Source organism: Phyllostomus hastatus, unplaced genomic scaffold (assembly GCF_019186645.2).
Source record: "Phyllostomus hastatus isolate PE091 unplaced genomic scaffold, TTU_PhHast_1.1 phas_scaffold_555, whole genome shotgun sequence".
Lineage (NCBI taxonomy): Eukaryota > Metazoa > Chordata > Mammalia > Chiroptera > Phyllostomidae > Phyllostomus > Phyllostomus hastatus.
This window is the reverse complement of record NW_025334036.1, coordinates 1,160,302-1,185,405: the sequence shown is the minus strand read 5'-3', so window position 1 is coordinate 1,185,405 and position 25,104 is coordinate 1,160,302. Positions and strand designations below refer to the sequence as shown.

General features: G+C 61.4%; 1 protein-coding gene and 1 long non-coding RNA gene across 8 annotated transcripts in view; one reads left to right on the top strand and one right to left on the bottom strand.

Annotated features, from left to right (window-relative positions):
• Positions 1-23,823, bottom strand: part of ARNT2 (aryl hydrocarbon receptor nuclear translocator 2) — a 74,563-nt gene extending 50,740 nt beyond the window's left edge. For 2 of the 7 annotated variants that reach the window (XM_045824875.1, XM_045824876.1), the window contains exons 1-2: positions 23,673-23,823; positions 131-245 (exon numbers count right to left, since the gene is read on the bottom strand). In XM_045824875.1, the coding sequence (XP_045680831.1) occupies positions 131-245; positions 23,673-23,697 (140 nt within the window). In that variant the 5' untranslated portion in view covers positions 23,698-23,823. Of the gene's footprint in view, positions 1-130; positions 246-461; positions 482-2,850; positions 2,887-4,357; positions 4,663-15,859; positions 15,973-17,022; positions 17,290-23,672 lie in introns of those variants that run through there. The other 5 variants (XM_045824877.1, XM_045824880.1, XM_045824879.1 and 2 more) reach the window with 5 other exon arrangements.
• LOC123809677 lies at positions 16,596-20,894 on the top strand. The gene is made up of 5 exons (XR_006784054.1): positions 16,596-16,684; positions 16,815-16,912; positions 18,406-18,522; positions 19,126-19,239; positions 20,694-20,894. It is a non-coding gene; the product is annotated as an uncharacterized LOC123809677 (long non-coding RNA).
• Positions 23,824-25,104: the final 1,281 nt, after the last annotated feature.

Genomic DNA, 25,104 nt, shown 5'->3' with positions numbered 1-25,104 from the left:
AACAGGGGGCAAACCGCTGGGCTGCTGCCGGCCAGCGCAGGCAGCGAGGGACAGTATTTCCCAGAAGAAGGTCAAGGGTGTTGCTCCTCGTGCACTCAGCCCAGTCCCAGGAAACGCCGGGGCTGCTTACCCAGAACGCCGCTTCCCTCCGCGGGCGGGCAGGGCCCCCGCCATCCGCACCTGTCCGGAGGCCGCCATGGGCGCCACGGGCAGCGACACCGAGCCGGGGATGTCCGAGGCCATTTCTGGAAGTCAGCAGAGACGAGAGCTTGTGTCAATCCCAGAGGAACAGGATGGGGGGGGGGCGGCCCACGGCACCAGCAGCACCGCCCGGAGGAGGGGAGCCCGAGGCCCCAGGGCCCCGACTGTCGTCACTCAGGTGACTGGGTGGGGGGGCCCTTCCCGTCCGGACACTGCCCCCCTCTGCTCCGGACAGGGGTCTCCCAGGCCGCATGCCGCACCTAGTTCAAAGGTTGAAAAGCGTTAGCAGAGCCTAGCACCTGGGGGCAGGTGAGACGTCCAGGAATCCAGGCCCCTCAGGGAACCAGCCTGGCAGCAACCCGGTAACCCTGACGGGCAAACCCACTGAGAATCACGTGTCGGTCTCCGAGGCAGCACCCGCGGGTGCTCCGCCCTCGCCCTGGGCACGCACCTCCCAGCAGAAAGGCCGCTCCCCACCCTGAATTTGGACTCGGAACTCTGAGCACAGAGCCCCCACGGCCCCTACGTTCGTGATGAGGAGAGTGGGGTCCCGGGGGGCACAAAAGCGTCCCCAGGCTGCAGCGCAAGCCGGGACGGCAGCCCCACAGCCAGGAGCGGCACCGAATGTTTACGGAGTAAGACGGCCGGTCGGGTGTTGGCGGAAGCGCCGCCGCTGTGGGCCGCCGTGTGGCCTGTTGTCTCTGACCAGCCGGACACGGAGGGAGGCCGTGGAGGCGACACTAACGCAGGCGGCCCTGGCGCCAACACCGGCAGGGCCTCCGAGCTCCCCCTCCCCGCCCTGGGGGGGCTCCTGCACCTGGGCGCCCTGGCCCGGGGCCAGGAAAGGACTCGGCCAGTCCCTGAACGGCCTCCCTGGGCCCGGCCACCGTCCTTGGGAGTGACTTTCACTGCGCTGGCCTCTCTCAGCTCAGCTCGCACCGGGGCAGGAGGGACGCCACAGGCCGCAAGGGTGTCTTCGGAGGGGGAAGAGGGGGCGTGGGCAGCGGGTGCCCGGGGCGCGTGGGCGGGCAGGCAGGCACGGTTCTACCCTCTGCCCACCCCCCACCCCCGGAAACCGGGGCGGGAGGCTCTGACGCTGACCCGCAGTTACACCCAAAGACATCGTGTCCGATAAACACCCTGAGGTCCATCTGAACTCTCTGCCTCGAACTTTCCGGAGAATTTTACGATGCTGATAAACAAGATCTTAATTTAGCTGCTCCATGACGTTTCCAAAAGTCTGAGAGTGACTGCGGTTGGGTGTTGTTTTTTTAAACCAACTAAGCATTTAAAAATATTCAAGGAAAAAAAGGCCTTTCTTAAAGTAACCCACTGCCCTTTGGACAATGTGCTGGGCGGCTGGACCTCGTACCCCCCTGACCACCAGCTTCCCGCGGACGAGGCGTCTGTACTTCCTCCTGAAGCGTGGCGGGTTCGTGAAGCCCCCGAGAGCCACCACCTCCCCCGTCCCACCAGGGAACACCAGGTCCTCAAGACTCTGCAAGCAAAGGGCGCTGTGGCCAGCAAGGAAGTCACTGCCCTTCTTGGAGACACCAACGTCCATTACAAACATCCTGAGAGTCCCGCTGACCTGGCCTGTTGTAAAGGTCCCGAGTGTGGGGGCGTGCAGCACTGGCAGCTGCACGGCCCCTGTAGCGTGCAACACACTTGTGCATTTTGAAGCCACTGCCTCACGCCTGCCTCTGAGTTAAGGAGAGCTCAGGCTGGAAGGCATGAGTCATCAATGCAAACCTACCAAGGCCCACCCCTTCCCTGCCCCAATGACGCACCAGCTCAGCACAGCGAGGGGGGAGGGGGCATCTGTGCCCCCTCGGCCTCCTCACCCCCCCACCCCGTTCTCCCTGCAGCCCTGTCCCCAGACCTGGCCCCCCTTCTCCGCAGGCGAGCTACTGCACCTCCCGTCCAGGCGACAGTCCCTCCTCCTCCCCCTCCCTCTCTGCGGGTGCGGCCCCCGCGGCCCCATCTGCACCATCCTCCCCTGGTTTCCGGGGGCCCCCTGCCCTCCCTCCCGCCCGCCTCACAGGGCCCACCCAGCCCGGAGCCACTCCCCCCTGTCCCCTCACCCCAGACCCCTGTCCTCTCACAGCCCCCTCTGCTCTGTCTGGTCTGCAGCTGGTGACCTCACTCCGGCGCCTGGCACCCGTCCCGTCTCTGCGCTGCCTCCCGACCCCAGGCCCCAGGCCCTGCTGTCCCCTCCTGAAGGTCTGTGTGTCCTCTGGCAGCGGCGGCTGGCCATTCTCAGGGCACCCACTGTCTCCCTCCCATTCATCCCCCCCCCCACCCCGCGGAAGCCCGGTCTGGCCGCGCCGGCCCTGCTGACACCCCCGATGGCTACTGTCGGCTCGCGGCACAAAGCCGGAGTTCCCTGCCGTGGCCGCCCCTCCCGTGTGTGGCCAGGGCACTGCCCGCCTCTCCAGCCCCGGCCTCGCGGTCCCTCCCAGCGCAGGGCCTTTGCACAGGCCACGCCCTGCGGCGACACGCTGCCTCCCCCTCTTCCCCGGATTGACTCCCCTTGGTCTTTCGAGGCCAGCTCCAGCGCCAGCGTCCGGAACAAGCCTGCCCCGGCCACCCCCTCCTCACCGCCAGGCCGAGGGCTGGCTGCTCCCCGGTCAGCCGCTCTCGGGGTACCTGCCGGGAGTGAATGACCGGCACCGCCGTCCAGGCGGGAGGCGACTCGGCCCGAGCGGCAGAGCTGACAAGAGGACGCCAGGGAGGAGGGGGTGATGTCAGAGCCGAAAAGGGACGGTGCCACAGAGCCTGGTCACCTGACCCTCCCACTCGGAGTCTGCACCAGGGTGCGCGGGTTCTGGAGGAAGAAGGTAGGGAGGCGGGTGCTGCCTGCTACATCTGCCACGCCCTGCGCTGCAGCCGGGGGGCGCCACCGAGCAGAAGCGGCAGCATCCCCATCACCCTCCCTCCGTTTATCCAGGGGGCGGCATGTGCTCACGGTGGCCTGGCGCTAGCTCTGGCTCCGACACGACGTCACGCAGGGTCTCCACCTATGCCCCGACTAAGCAATGGGGCTACTGGGGTCACTCCTTCCACCCAGGGTGGCCCGGAGAAAACGGGGGCTCTGCTCCCAGCACCAGGCAAGCACCCCAAGAGCAAAGCTCTCACTCTGAGTCGGCAGTTGTGCTAGAACACAGACAAAGGCGAAAGCACCCCCCTCCTGCCTCTGACAGGCTCAGTCCTGGGTGCGAGGCAGACACATAGCTGCGTAATTTCACGCTGAGAGCCGCGTGCTGGGTGAGAGAGGGGGGACCCCTGGGAGCATCCCGGAAGGCTTCCTGGAGGAGGCCACCCTGTGCTATCCCGGCAGCGCAGGGCAGACAAGCATCAGGAGCAACCAAGCAAGAGAGGAAAGGTGCCCTTTTCCTAAATGTATTCTCTGCATGGCTCCAGAATCTCTGAGCAGACCCCTTCGTGCTCCCTTGCCCAGGCCCTTTGACCCACGACTGCAACTCTGCAAGATCTAGAATCATCCTCCACCTCACGTGCCGCCACCCTCTGCCCTCTTGTACAGATCTCTGCTCGGCGCCCCCAGTCGCAACCAACCATGAATGCACAGACGAGCAGAAATCGCTCCATACGCACAGCAGGCAGACCCCAGTGCAAATACCAACCAGCCCCAGGAAGCACTGTTGGACACAAAGTTGCTACGAGGTTTCCAGCTGCTTGTAACGATTGGGAGGATTTTCAAAGCTTCCCCATCGTTTGGAAAGCACACCTGGTGTGCGGTGCAGCACCTGCCAGGGCTGCCTCATGGGGCCGTGCAGACCTGCTGCACGGAATTCCTAGGACCCACCACAGGCCGCACAGACACTCGAGAGGATTACGTACGCACGGAGCACAAGGAAATGAGAACGCACTCTGCCCCCCACGCTTTCCCGTGGGTCATTTAGACGCCCCTTCATCTTCTCATCGGAAAAACAATTAATGACATGCACACTTGCACAGTGCAACAACAGAGTATCCTAATGACTGTTCGAACATACGGGAAAACCAGGGAGGTTCTCTCTGCGGGAGGGGAGGGAGGCGGGGGAGGCAGCGAACCCAAGAACACGCCCCTCCCTCCCCGGCCCTCTCCCCTGGGTCGTCCCTCCCGCGGACAGCACACCCAACCTCACAGCCCTACCTTGTCCCGGAGGTTTCACAGGGACCTTTCCTCCCTGCGACCGGCACCTCCCGGCAGGGTCTGCGGCCCGTGCAGCAGGAATGCCAGGGACCTCTGGGCGGAAACGCGCTCCATTTGTATTCTGCTCAGAGCACGTCGTCCCCAGATCTGTTTACCTTGACTGTGGACCATGATTCAGCCGCGACAACTGTCTCGCATACTGATCAATGTATTTGCAGCACAATTTCTAACGTTAACCGCTTAGGCTCCGAAAAATCAGTGACAGGTTTCTGGTGCAAGCACAGGATGCATTTGAAACACCTAGATCGTCAAAACCCCTCCGGCAGATCAGGAGGGCAGAATCCCTTCTGGTGCGCACAGGAGGCGGTCTCCTCCCCAAGGCTCCCTGTGGGGGTGGGATTTTTGTAGAACTGTGAGCAGAAAAATCGTTTGACGGAGAGCCAGGGACTCTAACTCCAGGTCCTTGTGGGGCTTTAACCAGCTGTGTATCCTCTGTAAGGCTGCCATCATCAGCGTGGGAGCGGGGGGATGGGTGGGCAGGAGGTCGCAGATGGGGGGGGAGGTGGCCAACAGGCCCAGGAGAGGAGGAAGGAGCCAAGTCCTGCCTCCACCAGCCAGTGCCTCCAGCCTGGACACAGCCCTGGCTGCAGGTCTGAGCTGCTCCCAGCAGGCCTGAGCTACTCCCAGCAGACCTGAGCTGCTCCCAGCAGGTCTGAGCTACTCCCAGCAGGCCTGAGCTGCTCCCAGCAGGTCTGAGCTACTCCCAGCAGGCCTGGCTTTAGGGACCTGGAACCACCTCCGCTAACAACGCTGGCTTAGGCAGATCCCTGGGTCTCGGGCCCCAGTGGGTATGGGTTGTGCATGCCCTCTGCAACATGGACACCACACCAGGGCCCACTAGAGTGTGAGTGCCAAATTCCCACCGATATCCAAAGCCCACTCTGCTGGCTCAAATCGCAGCATCCCTGCACTGAACTTTATAAAAAGAGTAAAAAGTACCCAGCCAGCAGGAAGACAGGAACCAGCAGTCCCAGCAGAGGAAGGGAGGAGGCTACTGTTGAGGTGACAGATGCTGAGCAAGACGACAACAGCGACCTCCACGCTCAACCTGGCCCCTCTGGGAGAAATGACAAATGTCCAACCACACGATGGGACACCCCCTCACAACCTGTCTCCTGATTGAGTCAAATCCACCAGCCAGAGGCCATCAGAGTGACGTGCGTCTGGTCAACCACACAGACGACAGGCCTGGCCCCCTGGGCTGCGAGGCCCTGGGCCTGTGCATGGCCAGGAGGCCCCCAGGCTGTGGCCCACCACCCCGAATCTGCAGGGCCAGAAGTCCCGCTGCAGCAGGACGGACCTCCCAGGAGAAAGTGCCGGGTGTGGCCTGCTGGCGGGTCAGCTAGCGAGGGCCTCAGAGGCGCAGGGCCCAATGCTACACTGAGGAGAACCCGCCGCTGAGACAAGAAGCATCCGCCTGAAAGAGTCCCTGAGGCAGGAGGAGGGACGAAGCTCTTCTTCACACCAGTGCTCGCCCTTCCCCAGACAGGACAGGACAGGGGCCGGCGGACAAAGAGCAAAGAGCCAGGAGAAAAATAACTGACTCAGAGGTGTGCCGACCGTTTAAATACAGTTTGAAGCTTCTCGGGAACCAAATAAGCGAAAATGTCTGACGTGAAGAGGAAAGCTCATACATTATGGAAAACCCACAGCGATAAAAACCACTCAGCCGTGAAACAACACGACCTCGGAGGAGGGTGTCGCAGGGAAACGCTGAGGGCGCAGGAGCAGCGCAGGGTGCAAACGCGCTCGTGCAGACACTTCTCGGCCGCCAAAGTTCGGCTTCAGTCAACCAACCCCGTGCGGCCCCGTCGGAAGGACGGGCTGCGGGGTGCCTACTTCAAGGTCGTGTCTGCTGGTCTTCTACTGTGTGCAAATGACACCTCATAGAGTTGATTTAAAAACTGAAAAAAAAAAAAGAAAAAAGAAAAGTCTCGGCCAGATGGCTGAGTTAGTCGGAGGGTCGTCTCATGCACCAAAAGGTTGCAGGTTTGATCCCTGGCTGGGGGCTCGGATGGGAGGCAAACGATCGATGTTTCTCTCTCTCCCCCACCCTCAACCTCCTCTCTCTCTCTCTCTCTCTCTCTCTCTCGAATTAATAAACATATCCTCGGGTAAGGAGTAAAAATAAATAAATAAATTTTAAAAAACACAAAACAAAATACCATCTCTGGCCTCCCTGAGCCTGTGCTGAGGGGTGGCCGTAGGCTCACACCGGCCACTGCGGTGCCCACACTGTACAGTAGGTCAAGGTCCACTCCACAAACAGGGCGTGCCACGCAGTCACAGCGCTTGGGGCCGAGCACGCACTGTCCCGTGTAAACGCGCCTTCCGGATGAACTGCGATGGAAAACCCCCTTGTGCGCCTCCGATGTCTCGGTCCTCCCAGTCGGTGGTCCCCAAGTACACACGCGTTATTGCAGGAGCATCACGTGTGATAATCCACGGCCACGCAGCAAAGCTGTTAACCATACGCACAAAGCCAATTATTAAGAAGCTTCAGCACCCCAATGTTCACAGCAGCACAGTTTACAATAGCCAAGTGCTGGAAGCAACCTAACTGCCCATCAGTCAATGAGTGGATCAAAAATCTGTGGTGCATTCACACGATGGAATTCTGTGCAGCAGAGAGCGAGAAAGAAGGAGCTCCTACCCTCTGTGACAGCATGGATGCAACCGGAGGGCATTGTGTTAAGTGAAATAAGCCAGGTGGTGAGGGACACATACCATATGACCTCACCTTTAACGGGAACCTGATCAACAAAAGACAGAAGCAAACAAAATATAACCAGAGACACTGAAATGAAGAACAACCTAACAATAGCCAGAGGAGGAGGGGGAGGGGACAGTGGGGAGAAGGGGTTTCGGGAACTACTCTAAAGGACAGGTGGGCAAAGCCAAGGGGGAGGGTGGAAGCAAGGGAGGGAGGTGGGTTTGGCTGGGGTCAGGGGCGGGGAGTGGTGGGGGGAAATGCAGACGACTGTAACTGAACAACAATGAAATAATTGTAAAAAGAAGAAGCTTCAAACACCTAAATGGAAAAGGGAACGGGGCCACCCTGCGCATGTGGAGCCAGAGTGCAGCAGCGTGTGTCTTTGGGAAGACGGCGACAGCCTTTGGGAACCGAGACGTGCGCAGAACCACAGACACCAACACGGAGCAGAATAACTCAGAGCAGCTGCCACTAGCATCCTGCTGGACTTGTCTGTGGTGCCTGCCAGCCTTTGTCACAACAACCCCTGGGATTTTTTTAATTAAAAAAATAATCTTGCTCGGGGTGTGCACCTTTCCAGAGAAAGTCTTACTAATAAGTTTTCATATGTTTCCAAGGATGACTTACTAATCAACTCGTCTGACCCCGCTTCCCCAAAAACGCACGGGCGGGAACCTGCATGCCCGAGTTAATCACCGCCAGGACGATGCTGGGCCTTCTTCCCTGACTTCCGCCGGCCTGGCCCTGTGCCCGGAACCTGGAAAATGTGGAAGCGTGAAGGGAGCAGAAGGCAAGAGGAGTTCCGCGCCAGGCTGGATTTCTGAATGGTCCCGGGTGGGAGAACCGGTGCCCTGTCTGCAGACAAATGAGGCTCCGTCCCCACCGTCCGCTGGCACCGAGGAGTCGTGAGGTGGGGAGGGAGGCACAGGGTCACTCCCAGGAGGTGCACGCCCGCTCGTCTGGCTACCGTCGTCCTTTGCCCCCACCTCTGAGCTGGCGGCACGGTCCCTCCACCTGGAATAACTCATTTTCCAGGTGTTCCTTGCTGGAATCTCACCTTCTCCATCTCTTATTCCACTTTATGAGGCGCTAGCAATAATCCACACTTATCCTGAGAAGCAGCACAGATCACAAGAATCCTCTACGCCAGCCACAGAAGGAGCCAGGCCACGAATCACGTTTGTGTCTTTTCTCTGTCATCCAAGCGTCCCATACAGGGTATTCCTGTCTTTTTTAAAAAATCCCCAGTTCCCAAAGTACTTCATTCAGGCGAGCCTGGTGGACAGACTCAGGACCCTGAATACGGAACGGGGCCCTCCTCCGATCATCTGCAGAAATGCTACCGAAATGGCAACCTCCATGGAGGACAGTGGAAAAGAAACGTACCCATTCGGGTTTCGAGGTAAAAAACGGGCATTAGAGAGCCCTCCTTGCAGAAATGGGGATGCCTCATTAACACCTAGTTCTCGCTGCACCCCACCACGCCCCCGGGACAGTGGAAAGAGAACACACTCAGGATGAGGATGAGCAGTGATCCGGGCTCTACCGCTCACCCCACACCAATCAGCTGGGCCTCCACTTCCTCATCTGTGAAATGGGCTGCTGTGCCCAACTGTTGGGAAGCTTCACTGAGTTTGTGGGCCCTGGAGCCCCAAACCAGGTGAGTGTGCTGGCAGTGGGCACAGGACTGGCTTCGCTGCCTCGGTGGCCCTGAAGCGTTGTCCTGGGACCGGCAGCATCAGCGTCACCTGGGGACTTGTCAGAAATGCAGGTCTCACCCCTCTCAACCCAGGTCCTGAAAAGAGCCCTTGGGACGTCCTGGTGGTGATTCTGATGCGGGTGAGGGTTGAGGGGCTGAAATACCTGTGTGAGGGCGCCACCTGGTGGTGACAGGCCTAACAGACCTTTCCTGTGTTCCCAGCCTGGGCCTCGGAGAGCAGGGCTGGCTGCCTGCCCCTCACTCAACACAGCCACGGACCTAGGCCACCCACCAGAGCATGGGAGGGCCCAGGAGGGAGAATCACCCTTGGGCGAGGGGACCCTTCCCCTCCTCTCTGCCGGGGAGGACGGGGACAGAGAAGGGAGAGGTGACAGAGCGCCCCCACCTGCACTCGGGGCAGGACCAGAGCAGAGAGCAAACGGGACCTGGGGTGGGGATGGTCACTGCAGCTGCAGGGCGGGAGGAGGCAGCCGGGGTCCAGCAGGGTGGGGGCGGGGCCTCCGGGGGCTGTGCAGAGGCCGCGCAGGGCGTCTCCCAGCTGTGAGGCTGGAGGTGGAACCTGGGGTGGGTGCAGCTTAGCGTCTCTGCAGGCAGGAGAGCCAGAACCACCCCCCACCCTCTGGCCCCAGTGCAGAGGGAAGAGGGGGCTTCCCGCTTCACCGGACCCCCCCCCCGCTCCTCCTCCTCCTCTTCCACAAGTGCATCTGCTCATCTGCCCCCTAAGTGTTCCCCCAGGAGCTGGAGGGCCGTCCTGCCCTGGGGAACCCCGAGGCTGGGTCCCCACCCCTGTGACACGCCCGCCGCAGAAAGCAGCTCCGGGGAGGAAAGGCGCGGGGCACCGCCGTGCTGGGGAGTACAACGCCGAGCCCTCGCCACGACGACGGGGCCAACGCCGAGCCCTCTGACCCGTGCGTCAGGCAGCGGCGGCGATGGGAGGGGCCCCTGGCCCTGGAGCCAGGTCGCCGGGTCCACACGCAGGACTCGCCTGCAGCGCGGGGGCAGTGCCGCCCGCCTGCGACCCCTGAGCACACGGGACGGCCCGGAGCACAGAGGCCTCACCTGCGCTGTCTCCTGGCAGGTGACGTTCCCCTCAGCCTCACTCGGAGGGGAGGGACGAACGAGTGACCGGGCAGATGGGACATTTCCCCGTCTGGTCCTTTGGGTCTCTGATGACAGAGGAGAGGAAGACAGGGGGGCGAGAGGACAGATGGGAGAAGGAGGAGGAAGTGGAGGGGGAGGGGGAGAGGGAGGGAGAGGTGGGATGGGGGATTCCCTGACTGGAAAACTCAGGGAGTTTCTACAGGCAAATTATGCAAAAAATAAAAAACCAAAATCTGTTTTTCAAGTCACGAGGTCCTTCTTTACGAAATCTCCGTAACATGAAAACTTGATTTTGAGTGGGACGTAGAGAAGGTGGTGAATCCACTCCCAGAAAAGAATGTTCTCACACACACACACACACACACACACACACACAGCTCGGCCTGGACCTGCCCAGCCCCCAGGGACAGGGCGGGCTTCAGGCTGAGCCGCCCGGATGAGGAGCCAGGTGGGCCCTGCGGCGGGGTCCGGGCACTCCACAAGGGCGGGCAGCCTGAAGGCGTCTCTGCCTGCACGTGGGACGAGCTGGGCATTAGACCCCCATTGCCTGTGCCGGAGACAGGATCACCATTCTGTGTAGTTGGACTATAATTATCCATCACATGAGGCTGATGTTTAGTTTACAGAAGTGCACTGTTTGTTTGTTTTTAACCCCTGGGACCTGCACTGGCTATAAGCAGCACCCGAAGCTGCCTGCAGGTGATGCGGTGGACGAAGGAGAGGTTCCCAGCATTTGGGGGTGGGCCCTGAAGCCACTGACCAGCTTTTTACAGGCCCGTCGGCCCAGGACCGGGACTTCATCATCGACTCAAGACGCTCGCTCTGAACTCGTCGCTGCTGGAGCAGTCTCCGGCTCCAACATCCCGTCTGCGGTGCGTGTGATGGAAAATTTACACAGCACCACCTCGATGTAATCGTGAGGCCGCACCAAAAACAAAAAACAAAAAGGAAAGGAAAGGAAAGGAAAAGGAAGCAAACGGAGAGAGATGCAGGGGATTTCACGGTGCAAACGCCGTCGTCACGGGGACGTGGAGTACGCAGTGCGGGAGACAGCCAACGGCCTCGCAGTCACCAGGCGCAGCAGCGACAAGTGGGTGTGGGACTCACGGTGGTGACCCCACTGCAGGGCGTGGGAATGTGGAATCGCTGCGGTGCACGCCCGAAACTAATGTACTGTGTCCATCGACTATACTTTAGTAAAGAAAAAATTCTAAACCAAACCCAGGGATGTTTTACAGAATGCCTGGCCTATACTCAGCAAAAATGTTATGCCCATAAAAGGTAAGGGGGCGGGGAGGAAGACTGAGCAATTATTCCAGAATTCCAGGAAATTAAAGAAGCATCAAACGAAGTGTAATTCATAATCCTGGACTGAACCCAGGGCCAGAAAAAATATATAAATGAATATGGTTTTGATCATGAAGACCCACTGTTAAAACAGGAATTCGGCCTGAGGGTTGGGTGATGCTGCATCATCAGTGTCGACCTCCTGACCTCGGGCCTGAATTGCAGTCATGGGGGGGCGGGGAGTGTGCTTCTCCTCGGGAAACACCCCCCGAGGTGCCTGGAACTGAAGGGGGGCCCTGTCTCGCACACACATCCCCGAACTGCTCAGGGGAGAGCCGGAGGCACCGGTAAGGCAGAGGGGTGGACGCCGGGGACCCGGGTGACAGGTTCGCAGGAGACCTGGCTGCATTCCTGCCACTTTCCTCTCAGCCTGAAACGACTTTGGCGTCCAAGGTTACGAAGACAAAAGAGCCACCTCGGGGTGGACGGGCCTCTTCTCGCTGGTTTGCAGCGTGGGGACTGGGAGTCCAGTCCACTCCCCCTCCAGTGAGTGCTCACCAGTTGCCGCGGTGACAGGGGACCGTCCCAGCTTTGGGAGAAAGGAAACGGCCCGGAGGCTTCCGGCCGAGCCCGTCTCCCCGGGGCGCCTGCACCTCCAGATTCCCGAAACTCACCGCGCCCGAGACCGAACACGGCATGACCTCCCCCCACGACGTCCCCCGCAATCCCCCCAGAACCTGGACCTCCTCAGCGGTGTCTGGCACGGCATCCTAGCCCCACAGTGATGAACGGGGGAGGGAGGGGGCCTGCCACCCCACCTGTCACCTGCCAGGTGCCGCCGACCAGTGCGCGGCAGCGGCATCCCCTCCTACACAGCTCAGGGGCCCGTGTGCCTCTCTCCACAGCCACGGGCCCTGCCCGGCCAGCCTCACTCAGCAGCCAGAGATCTTCCCCAACCCGCCTCCCATCACGTCACACCCCCGTCCCTCGCCACACTTCGGCGGCGCCCTGCTGCATCTGGAAACAAAGACCCTTTTTTTCCCCGCGTAACACTTGCTTGAATTCAGGGACACCCTCACGCCGGTGACCGTTCGGTTCATGGCGGACACCCCAGCCGCACAGTGAGCGCCCCTGGGTTTGCCCACCGCGGCACGCACGCAGCTGGCACTCAATTAATATTTGTTTAATTAGGTGGATAAGCAATTCGAATAATTAACGTCTGGCTTGGGCCAGTGAATGGAGAGTGGTGCCGGTCACTGCCACAGAGGGCCGGGGCCGGGGAGGACGGGCAGGGGGTGTGGCTTCGCGGAATCTGCGGGGGTGGGGCGCGGGGTGCGGGCGCCGGGCAGGCCGCTGCACACAGAGGCCTGAGGCCTGTGAGGCCGACCTGTGCTGCGGCTGCGGGCCCCTTTGCTCTGCCGGTCGGCCCGGACTGCAGGGGTCGGCACCGTCTTCCTCTCTATGGTCACCCGCATGCAGCGGTCCCCACGCGGCCCGCGCTGGAGTCGGGCGGAACAGGCTCGTGGCGGACGTCCCGGACTCAGCGCTGGGCCCGGCACCCTTTGTGGGGTGGGGGTGGCGGCGCAGGCAGGGGGTGCTGGGGAAGGCTGGCCCCACGCGACCGCAGGCCCCACGCGACCGCAGGCCCCACGCGACCGCAGGCCCTCTGGGGCAGCGCACTGCTGGGACGGAGGGGGCACAGCTGCCCTCCTTGACCACACCCGTGCGTTCCGTCCTCTGGCGAACCTGGCACCCAGCGCGCGCATCGATGATGCCAGAAGATTCCGGGCTCGGCCTCGTTCCGAACTGCTCATCTGATGGGAGGAGCATCGGCGCTGCTCTAAAAATAATTTCTTTTTAAAAATCTTGCTGTTCTGTTAGTTCACATGTAAATGAACTTCCGCCACAGAAACTGTAATCATCGGAAAAGTCTCGTGGTGTTTGTGAGGCCGCCACGCGGTTTTTCTTACCCTGGAGGGGGGGGCGGTCACCCCTTCAGGCTCTGCCCCCCCGCGCCCCCTGCCGCCCCCAGCGCTCCAGGGCGGCCCACCGCCGCTGCCCAGAGGCCCGGGGACCAGGGCCCCGCGACATCGGGGGGTGGACGGCTCTGCATGGTGGGCGCAGCTGTGCGCACCCTGAGGTGTTCAGCGGCGCCCCTGCCTCAGCCTCCGAGATGCCACCCCACCCACCTGCGCCAGGTCCTCAGAGGCCCGGCCGCGGGCTCAGGCGGCAGTCCGTCCGGGGTGAGGAAGCAAACGCCCCCGGGAACGGCGGTGCGTAAACCTGTGGGACGGGACCGCACCTCGCGGGTCTGGCTGCCTCCGCCCTTGGACTCGGCCCTCGGGCCCACGTCTGCGCGGGGCGCTGGGGCCACTGTCTGCCCCCCCCCCCCGCTCACGCGTGGGTTCAGGGGCGTTCCACTGAACTTCCTTCCAGGCAGGAAGTGGCCCCACTGCACAGGCAGAGAGCTTCCGGGGCCACAGGGGGTCACCGCAGGGTCCCGAGGAGCGCCTGGCGTCTGAACAGGTCCCTCCTCTCCTGGGGCCCCACCCAGACCCCAGCAGGCCCGCCACAGACTGGCTCTGGGAGGCCCTGGGGCCGCCCACCGAGCTCGGGTTCAGGCCCAGCGGACTGCCCCAGACCCCACCCCTGACCTGAGCACCCGAGCCCTCCCTGCCTGCTCTGTAGCAGGGCCTTTCCTTCCCCACCCGTGGGAGAGAAGCTGGGACCCCCAGACCCATGCAAAGACACCCACCCTGTTCGTGAAGCCCTCCCGGCTTTGCACCTGGGGCAGGAGTGACCGCTGGGACCGGTCTACGGCCACAAAAGGCAGGCGCAAAGGACGACGTGCTCGCTGAGCCCTGGGGACCGGCCAGCCAGGTGTCTGCCTGCGAAATCTGCCCTCAGCCCAAGGAGGTCGGGCGGACCGCAGCCAGTGACCTCAGGGGTCTGGGACAGTCCGTGGCACCTGGGGTTGGGGAGGCCACGTGGAGGAGGGGCCACAGAGCATGCCCGGGTCGCGCACAATTCCCCGTGGTCCTGGGTCTGAACTGGCACCGACCCCTCGTGCTTCGGTCACAAAAGACCGGGGCGGCCCTGGTCCCGGAGACGCAGCCCCCACCCCCCGCCCCCAGCCTGCACTGTGTCAGTCCACCTGCAGACGCCCGGCACACCTCCGACCAATCCAAACCCCCAATGTTTCCCATCCTCGGAGCTGCTGACGTTCACCCAGAGAGGAGACAAAGGAAGTGACCCAGAGACACGGAGCAGAGACGCCAGGGGACTCTGCTGTCCAGTCTAGAGGACACAGGGGTCCCTGTCCAGAGAGAGTCGAGAAAATCGGCCAGCACGACAGCAGCAGTGACCAACGAACGTGCCTGGAAAGAGGGAGGGGCCAGAGGCCACCGGTGAGGGGGCCGGGGCCCCCCAAACGCCAAGAGGAAAACATCCGGGAGCAAAACCCTTTTTTTCCCCAGAGGCCCTCCCCGCCCCCAGAGTAACGGCTGGGATCCTAACCTGAAACACACCCAGGGGACCTAGGGGAGGCAGGTCGGAAGTGCACACCTGGCTCATGTCTCCTGAATGACACGAAAGTGTGTCGCCTCCTGCCTCCTGCGCCGCCGACCAGACCCGGAGTGACGGGAGCCTGCTGGTGGGCAGGGTGGGCTGGCAGCGCTCGCGACCCCGGCAGGTCGGGGAGCAGAGGGGACAGGCTCTGGCCTTCGTACCCCGGGCGCAGAAGAGCCACAGAAACAAACGCCGGTGCCTCTCTGCCCATTTGCCTGTGTTGACTGAGCTCTTCCTCTTTGTGAGGAAACGATCTCCGGGCAGCGGGGGCGTTCCGGCCACATGCCGGGGTGTCCTGGCTGCGGGTGAGTCTGAAGTCTCGCTGGGCCTCAACCCCAGAGCCGTATCCCTCCAGAGAGACTCCAGCTTCTCTCTCGCAGAGGAAGTTAGGGGTTCGCTCCGGGCAAGGACAGTGCGCCCCACAGACCTCGGCGTTGCCGCAGGGGGCAGGCTGGTCAGAGAGAAGGTGGCGGACAAGAGGAAAGGGGAGCCCACACAGAATGTCACTGGAGAAGCTGCCGCCAAGGTCAAGATCTCTGGTACCTGTGCCAGCGGAGGAGAGGAGTGAGCGTCACCGTCCGGCCATCGGGCCAGGGGCTGGCCGAGACCGAAACCAACCCGGCAGCCGCCCCACGTTCACCCTGCAGCTCTCAGGACAGAGTGGACAGAACAGCGCTGAGCAGACGGGATGGCGTCCGCATGTGTCTGTGTTTCTCCGGCTTTATTCCTATTTCCACGGTAAACCTCTGTTGGACTGAAATCTCTCCATGCGACTTGCTTGACTTTTTCTCATGTCCTAACCCTGAAATCTCTCCATCCATTATTGATGTTTAAGCTGCGGATCGGGCCGGAGTCACAGGTCACCGCCGCGGGCAGAGGGGCCCGGCTGTGTCTCCAACCCGCCGCCTCACGCACCCACTCGGTGCCCCGGATGGAGAAGCCCTAACCTGTCTTTGCAAGACTCATCATGGCTGTTCCAGAAGCTTCCTCCTTGGAACCACTCAGGTTCCTCACCTCCATGCCCCACCCTCGTGCCTCCCCCCGCGACCCTTACCCCAAATCTCAGCAGCACCGGGTCCGGGCTCCTCCACCGCCCCCTTCTTCCCCGTTCCAAGCGGGGCCGCTGGTCCCAGCCCGGCACCTGCCGCCCGTGTTCCTGACACAAACGTGGCCGACCAGTTACACCTTCCAGAATCCTGGTCGCGTGCCTTCCAGCCCGACACCTGTGAGGCGGGCCCTTCCCGTGGAAGGAGCCGGTCCTCCCAAGCCCTCCGAGGCCTGGCCACAGCCACTCAGGTCTGAGAAACCCACCTGCTCCCCCTTCCACCCCCAGCGCCCCCGCTCGGAAACGGCATCCGCGCTCCCAGCAGGCCCGCCTGCACTCCCTGCACCGCCCCCTGCAAGTCCCCTCAGCCCCTGGCTTCGCGCATTCACACCATCGCGTTTTTCAAAGTCTGGTTCTGACGGACAATGTCTCCCAAAGCCGTCCTTTAGGCGGATGGGACCCTGCACTCCTAACCTTCCGACCACAGGGTTCACCCCACCCCACCCCACCCCACCCTGCAGGCAGGCCTCCGAGTGCCCCTGCGAACTCCCAGGGACCCGGCGCCAGCCTGCCGGCGGCGGTCACCGCTGAACAGCACAAACTTCGGAGCAGTCGCGCCCCCCCCCCCCGCCCCCCGCTCTCGGCCCCCTCAGGCGGTCCTCCGCTCAGACAGGGCACTTCCCCACCGAAACAGGATGTCCTGGCTACAGTTGCATAACAGGTGAGTATTCCCACCCGCCCGTGAGCTCTTTCCACTCCCCAACTCCGCGGGAGCGAGCTGTGGTCACAGACCTGTGGATCCGAGGACAGGAGCCCAGGAGGCCGGGACGTCGGGTCTGTGCGCTTGTAACACGCATGGAACACGGGGACACACAGGGGCCCGTGGTGAGGGCGCCAAGGACCAGGTGGGCGGGGAGAACGGGCTGCCCTGCTGGGTCCCAGCTCCAAACTTTCCCTCCCCCAGGTCCCCGCGCGCGACGACAGAGGCCGAGAGCCCGGGCAGGGAGAAGAGTGACATTCTCGGAGCTTGGGGCCGGGGTCCTTTGGCCCTGCGGGGTCCAGGTACGCGAGGCCCGGCCGCGTTGGGGATACAGCCGCGATGCCGGAGCCCAGGCTGCGCGTGCTGACAGCCGCCCGGCCCCCCAGCTGCGCGCTCCCGGCCCGCTACTCACCCGGAGGGTTGACGGCCGCCGGGGTGGCCATGTCGCCGGAGGACGAGGAGGCCCTGCGCGCGGAGCCCGGGCGAGCGCGGCCCGCGCACCACACAAAGGCCGGCAGCTCCGCGGCAGCTCGCGCCGCCGCCTCTCCCGGTCCCGCCTTTGTCGCGCGCCGGGGGGCGCGGGTCCCGCCGTAGCACCGCGAGACTTGGATCCGCGGGCGGTGGGCCCCCCACGCTGGGGGCAGGGCTGCGGGGAGGCGCAGGTGCTGCGCGCCGGACCACGGCGCCCCCTCGCGCAGGCGCTGCTCAGCCCGCCCCACGCCCCGGGTCCGGGCGGAGGTGCGCGAGTGCCCTGCCCCGCCCAGCGCCCAGCGCCGGCAGCCTCCGGCGAGGACGCACCCTCTGCGCCTCCGGGTGGGATCCCTGAGGCCCGAGCGCTGAGGACCGTGCCGCACAGGCAGCGGCCGGGGGCCTGAGCCAGGCACTCAGCTCCGCTCTCTCCTCGCCTTGGGGACTGTCCGAGGCTATTGGTCGCAACTGCCTTATTGACCCAAGGAAACTGAGAATTTTAAAAAATACGTAAAATGGTTTTGTCTGCATAACCTGCTGGAGTCCGGCCGCAGAGAGCTCGGGGCGGGTGTTTTAGTGCAAGACCCGGGGGTCCCCCTGTGAGAAACCATGGCTCTTGAGCAGGAACCGCCACCACGGCGGGTGCCCCATGAAGGTGACCCGGAAGAGGAGTGCACCCCGGATGGGGGCCCAGCAGCAGCCCCTAACTCAGACACGCTCCCCAAAACACCAGGCTGCCCTAGATCCTCAAACAGGAAGCGTTCTGAGGGGTCGAGGCACAAAGTTGGGATGTATTTTCAAAAAAGCATGGTCTCCGGGCAGCATTTGTCATTATTGATCTGACTAATAGGCGCTTACAGATATTCATTTGTTTATCGATTCCACAGACTGTTGCCTAGTGCAAAGCGAGGTGTTGGGAGACCCGGGGCCAAAGCTGCAGCCTGGTCCTCCGTGGGCTTGGAGTGGGGGCGGGGGCGGGGGGCGGGGGAGGAGCCAAAGGCGGTACTTGCACTCAGGGTGCACACCGCTGCCTGGGGGCACCGGGCTCGCCCCGAGGGAGTGAGGGCAGAGGGCTGGCGTGACCAGGGGAGGTGGAAATGAGGCTCGGAAGCAATGAGCAGGACGTGGAGACGTGGAGAGAGGCGCTGAAGTGAAGACATGCGCGTGCACCTCCCGCGGCGGGACTGGGCCAGCCCAGGCCCAGGGGGGTGAGAGTGAGGCCGACCACGCAGGACATCTGCTCGGGAACCCCATCCTTGGGTTGGGTAGATGGGCCCTGGTGTCCCCGACATCGAGCCAAATGGCAAGTCAGCCCCTCTCCCCCCAGGCCCCAGAGGGCAACACGCTCAAATGCCCACGGGCACTTAACTCGCAGTAGACACGACTGAGGATTTCTGACGGCCGCTGCAGGAGACGGCACGCAGCTCACTGCACGTCAGAGAAGGTAGACACCCACCTGAGAGAACGTGGCTCCCGGGATTGGCTCCCTCTCGGGCCCGCTGCGTCCCCAGGGCTGCCCCGATCTGTCCCCAGCAGCCCCCGCTCCCCTGCCCCTCCTCCCTCGCAGACCTGTCCCTTCTCTGCCTTCACACGCCCGTCTGAGACAGGCAAGTCCCTCCCCTCGGCGTTTGCAGCCCCAACACCAGGAGCGGACCGTTTGGGTGTTGTCTCCAAATGTGTCTCTGATGTCCCCCCTGGAGTCCGGCGGGCTGTGGTTTTCGGGGAGTGGTCAGGAAGTCGGAATTTTAACAGAGAAGGCGACGTTTCGTCGTCTCCCCCCACCCCGCCGGGGGACTGCCCCTCAGAGGTACAAAGGACCTTTGGCCTCACCCAGTTCAGCCCTCAGAGTTTGCAGATAAGGGGACAGAGGCTCAGGGCAGAGAGGTGACCTTCCCAAGGTCACGCAGCTCAGGAGCTACGCAAGGCTTCCAACTGGGGTGCCCACAACGCTGGGACTAGGTGGCCTGAGTCGGGGTGGGGGTGCGAAGGGATGGGGCGGGGGCGATTTGGGCAGTCGATCTCTTTCTTGTCTGTCGGTGCTATGCAGGTGAGGACCCAGAAACATGGAGAATGGATGGGAGCCCCACTCTTGCTTGAGTCTGAGATGGAGCTGAACACCGAGGCGAATACCCGATACAGTGGGCTCCCGCTAATTACGAGGGTTAGTAGACTGTGACCAGCTAACAGGCTCAGGAATTCCACTCAACCTTGAAACAGCCTCGGGCTCTTTTATATTCCAAAGAGGATATTGAGTTGGAAGCTGAGATTTGCACTTAAAAAAAAAAATTAGCACAGACCCGCTGCTGGGCCCACAGCATGGGATCCTGGGCACCGTCCTCCCAGGAATGACCCTAGTCGCCAGCCCCAGTGCTGACACTGGGTGGGAGAGAGCAGTCCTTGGTGGGCGGCTTCCTATCCCTCTGATACGAGAGGCAGGACTTCCTCTGTGTAGAGTGTAATCATCGAGGAATTTTTATCTTCCCCTAACTCTGAGCACCGGAGCCCAGGAATGGGAGCGGGGCCTTGCTCCGCAGTGGAGGGCGTGGCCGGGCGAGCCGAGGGCTGCTGTAACCGCAGGCTTTGCTTCCCGCCGCCCGTGTCTCCCCCCACAGTCCCTTACCCTGCTCTTCCTGACCTCTCTGTCTCAGCTGGAGAGAGACGCCTGTCCGTCTCCCTGAGCTCCAGTGCCACCTCCTTACCTTTAGTTCAGCGCAGGCAACGACAGACCCCCGCGCTCTGTCTGGGACTCACATCTGAGGGGGACGCAATCGTAGTTCCACGCGGAAAAGCTCGCTCGCCGGCCTTGGCGGCTCACGGCGTGGGGCTTGCGCTCTGTCACTCCCTCCGTTGCCCCTGGAACTGTGTTACCGCCCGTCGGCCTCACTCTCCCCGTCTGTGAAATGGGGGTGTCCACCACTGTGCTCAGCCACGGTGGAGAGTAAATGGAATCTCCACGGGCAGGTGTGCTCCACACACACACACACTTTCGAGACTACAATGCCGAGAGAGACAGACAGACAGACAGTCCTGCCCGTGTGTCCGACTTCCCAGGGAAGACACGTGGAACGAGCCGATGGAAAACGCTAGAAGCAGAGGCTTCCACATTGGGCAGCCACCCAGGTGGGGCTGCAGGGTCGAAGGGTGTGTCACAGAGCCAGGCCCGACGGGTGTCTCGCTCCCCTCGGCCTCTCTGTGGTCTGCCGGGGTCCTCGCGCTCCCGCAGGCGAGGGGACAGGGAAGCCCCGGGAGGGTCTGGACGCACAGAGTCCCGGCGGGGGACGCAGAGGCTCCGGGGAGTGGGGCTGAGTGGACACAGGATTCCAGCCCCCAGGGCTGGGTCTCCCACGGGTGCCTGCCGTTCACTGGCCGGAGGACTGCTCCAGCCACGAGTGCCCCGGGGTCCCTCCTCCCCCCTCCTGGCCGTCCACGACCACTGGACGCCATCTGGAAGGGAGAGCCAGGCACGTGGAAAAGGTCTCTACTCTGCTCAGCACTCCACACGGCCTTTGTTTTCTCCAAGTGCGTGAGGAAGCTCTCGGCGGTGATGGTAACTACCCCTTGCCTCCGCTCAGCCCTTTCGGAGTTTTAAATCACTCGAACATCCTTATTCCGCAGGCTCCGGCGCCTTTGGTGAGGCCGCTCAGCGAAGGACTGCCGCATGAGTGCGATTATTCAGATTTTTAATAGATAACCGTGTTCCTGCTTGGGTGAGCCCGTTTTGGAAACCACCCTCACAGACGGCGACAATTTTTTTTTCCCAGTCCTAATGACATTCTCTGGACGCTTTAGCAGTTAATGCTAAAACTTTGTGCTTGTGCTCTTTTGTTACGTTATATATTAAAAAAGCGATTTTTGCTTGAAAGTGCCAAGTAAATTAATGGAGCCGGTTAATGATTCATTTCCCTTTCCAGGATATATTCAACATTCCTCTGGCGTCCACCCTGGTTACTCTGATACAACACGGCTAGACCAAGTTCATTATCCAAGCGACCGGTCTGGGACTGCTCAGCCATTAGCATACAAATTACCACAAGTGAAGGACAGGTGACAACACCTCCCCTTCCCGTAGGTCACCCCGTTAGAGGAAGAGCAGGCGCCTTTGTGCTGTATTTGGGGAACACGTCATCTGACTCGTTGAGGGGTTAGATTCTGGGCTTTTGAATATCTACCCACTGTAAACACAACCCCGGAATGTTACAGGTGAACCGCAAACGCTGTCCAGGACGAGCTGTAAAGGTGAACCTCAGGAACTAGCCGGTGCTCCCTGCTTCCCACTTAGGAAGCGAGGGTGGGGTGCGGGCGGGGTGGGCACCGCCGCAGCGCATCGGCGAGGCGGGCGACTGAGGGCCGGAGAAAGGGAAACAACCACTGTCACTCCACTGTTGTGTCTCCAAGTATAACACACCCACCCTCCCGGTGTTAGCAAGAAATCTGACCTTTCACAGGATCTCCTGCCCCCTCTCTGGGGGTCCTCGAGGAATTTGAATTTTCCACAAATCTGTCTCGGTTTCCTCTTGCCGCCCCAGGTGGCCGTCTTCCTGCACCATCTGGCCCAGAGGTCCCTCCAGATCAGCACCTGCCTCTGTCAGGGACCCTCCTAACTGGCCAAGCTGCTGGGCACGGCTGCCCACGCCCTGGCTGAGTCCTGGTCAGCCTTAAGGTAGGGCTCTGACCTCCTCATTTACAAAGGGCACTTCCTGTGGCTCAGCGGATGGAGTGCCGGCCGGCAAACCAAAGAGTCACTGGTTCGATTCCCAGTCAGGGCACATGCCTGGGTTGCAGGCCAGGTTCCCAGTAGGGGGCGCGTGAGAGGCAACCACAGACTGATGGTTCTCTCCCTCTCTCTTTCCCTTCCCCCTCTCTAAAAATAAATACGTAAAATCTATATATATTAAAAAAAGGGTACTTGCTGCTCCTTCCCATCCCTGGGACTGGGGCCGGACCCCAGGAGGATCTCCAGCTACTGGCCCAGAAGCTGGGTGCTCCGGAGACTGGCAGTTCTCTGTGCTCCTACTTCATCTGCCACATGTGTGCTGAAGGGCAACGACCGACGGCAAACCAAGCCAAACCGAGCAAACCACAGGGGCGCGTTGGAGCCCCTCGCCCGGCCTGCGTACCCCCACGTGAGCCTCCTCTACCCCGCACAGTCCACAGCCCCACTTCCTCCCAGCTCCCGGAGAGAGGGGAGCGTCCCTCCCTTCAGCCAGTTCAGAAGCCACCTCCGTTCCTGGTGGAAGCGCCCGGCTTCCCCAGAGGACTGAACAAAGTGGGCACACGCAGCCCCGCCCCGGCCTGCCGGAACGTGGGCCCCCCCCCCGACCGTCCCCGGGGCCTTGATGAGACAGGGAGAGACTGATGACAACACACCCCCAGAGCGGGGGGCCCCCTGTTGGGCTCCGCACCCCGGCTCTTAGCCAGTCTGTGCCGCACGGCCGGTAGCGCTGGCTGTGACATCACGGCGTCCGCCCGAACTCGGAGCGCTCACACGCAGACGCTTGGCTGCGTCCCGGGAACAGGTCACCCTGGGCCTCTCCGGCCGATCAAGATGACCTTGGAAATAGGGAACCCACGTGCCAGGGTTTTTTTTTTCTCCTCGTGGGATCATTTGCAAATTGGAACAATGGGCTCTTTCTGTCTCCTTTGAGAAATATTCATTATGTGAGACGAGACCTGGGCCTCGGGCCTTTTTCGAGAGTTTCAAGAGGAAGTCAGGTGGAACATCGAGATGCAAGATCGTGAGAGAGCCGGCGCCGAGTTGGGAGGAAAAAATAGAACAAGGTAGAAATCGGAGGTAAAGGGGGCGTCGGGTGAGACGTAAGCAGAAGAGTCTCTGCTTTTGCTCCCCGCAGTGTCCCCCCGAAACGTCGTGGCCCACGTTCAAGCACCCATCCCATCGTTTCGGCTCAGTGGCGACGGCACAGCGCAAACGCTGGCAAATACGTTCCGCGATTCCGGCTCAGTTGCACCTAAACCAGCTCAGCCCCCAAATTACCACGTCCTGCTCTCCCGGGGCACTGCCCCTGACGTGTTCCGGGACCCAGTCAGAGGCTTCTGGCCCCACTTGCTTGTTTTTCTGAGGGCAGGATGTGCAATAAAGGACATCACACTTCATTAGCCCGTCAACATAATCGCATCGGCATAGCCGTGACACCGGACGACAGGGTCCAATCTGAGAAATGAGACGATGAATTTAAAAATGCAAAAGAGCGGAAACAGGCTGGGATTGCAAGATGGCAGGCGCCCCCACGCAGGGTGAGTCTCGAATTCCATGCAGGATTGGCCGGCTCTTCGACCCCCGGTTGTGGGGAGGGGCGGACTCCAGGCTGGCCCACGCCTCACGGTTTGCGACCCCGACCCACCCACCTGCCCACCCGATTCATTCATCCCCTGAACAACCAACTCCAGGGTCTTCCATGATCCGAGGGTTTTGTGCACAGGGAAAAACAGACGTCAGCCAGCCCCTGTCATAGATAACGTGTGCTCCAAAAGGAAAAAGAGTCGGGCCACACACGGTCACGCCACCACGGATGGGAAACGGATGCGTGAGCCACAAGCGCCGCCGGAACTCGGAGGAAGAGGGAGCCCCTCACCTACCTGCCCTCGCTGGGTGGGCGTTCATGTAAAATTGTATGGTGGGCTTCTTGGAAATGAGCCAGCAAGCCAAGGTCCTCTCATTGTGCAGAGGAGGACACGGAAGCACAGGGAGAGAGATGAAATGACTCTTCTGAAGACACAAGGCCTTTACATGCAGCGCCAGGCTTCTGGCCAGGTTTTCTGGCTGGTTCCAGGCCCCGTCCTCTGTGCAGCTGGGGCCTCTGCCCAGTGTTCTTCTGGGGTTCGCGCCATTAATATTAATCGAGAGCGAGCAGGGCCCTGCTGAGCCTTTCATTCTTGTTTGAGCAGCTCTTGGGGGAACAGCACGGCCTCCCCTCATTAAAGCAACAGCCCACTTTTTCAGAAATGCAAAGAGGCTTCCTTTTCAAAATCAAGCCCACATTTTTAGAAGCGATAAACGAGTCTATGCACAATGATAGTCTCGTCGGCGTCCTGGCCTTGGATGTGTGACAGCCGAGACGGGGAACGGCCTGCAGGGGAGACCCGGCTTGAACCTCCGACCAGCTGGGTTACCCTTGGCCGGGTCGTGTCAACCCGGTCGGGTCAACCAGGTCAGGTCAGCCCGGTCGGGTCCACCCGGTCGGGTCAACAAGCTCACAGAAGTCCTGAGGGTGTAAGGACGGGCTCTCGCAGCCAGTGGGAGCCGACTCAGCACACCACCTGCTAGATGTTCTGTGTTGTTCATCCAAGCTCTGTTCTCTTCCTTCCCTTCTTTGTTCCTGTGTCAGGGGTTTCTCGAAATGGCCCAGCTCTGGCCCTCCACCATTTCTGCTCTGGCCTCTGACCCTTTGCTGCCCACTCCAGGTTTTCCTTCGAGTCCGAGTGCTGGGTGTGGCCTGAGCTGGACCTCCGGGTCTGTGCTTGCTGCCGACTCCCTCACTTCCCTACACAGGAAGATCTGGCACCGTTAAGAAATGAATGAAATCAGGACAGGTTCCTTTCCGCCTTTCATTCATGAATTACATTCCACAGGCCTCCCCCTTCTTGTTTCCAGCTGCAAAGGGAAGATATTGATCCTTGGAAGACGTCTAGGATTGGAAAATGCCCAAGAGCTCCGCAAAGAATGGAAGCACAGCCAAGCAACGCATCAGAAAGTGCTCTGTGGTGTTACATACAGACGTGCCTAAGACCCAAACGTCAGGGGCCAGGGGGCCGAGAACAGAGTTGATGCTTCTGTGTCGTTGGAGAAAAGCTGCCATGACTGTGATTCAGCTTTTTGAGCTGGAACTTCATAAAAATGCCTTCGCTCTTGGTTTCCATGGTTGTCCAGCGAGCAGAGTGAATGCCATTATGGGCAGCACAAAAGGCCGTTCAGAGCTCCCTCGGGGTGGGAGCCGTATTCCTTCTACTAGTTGCTTCTGTGGTTTTGGGCCGCTCCCCCGCTCAGGAGTCCGGAGGATGCCGGGGGGGG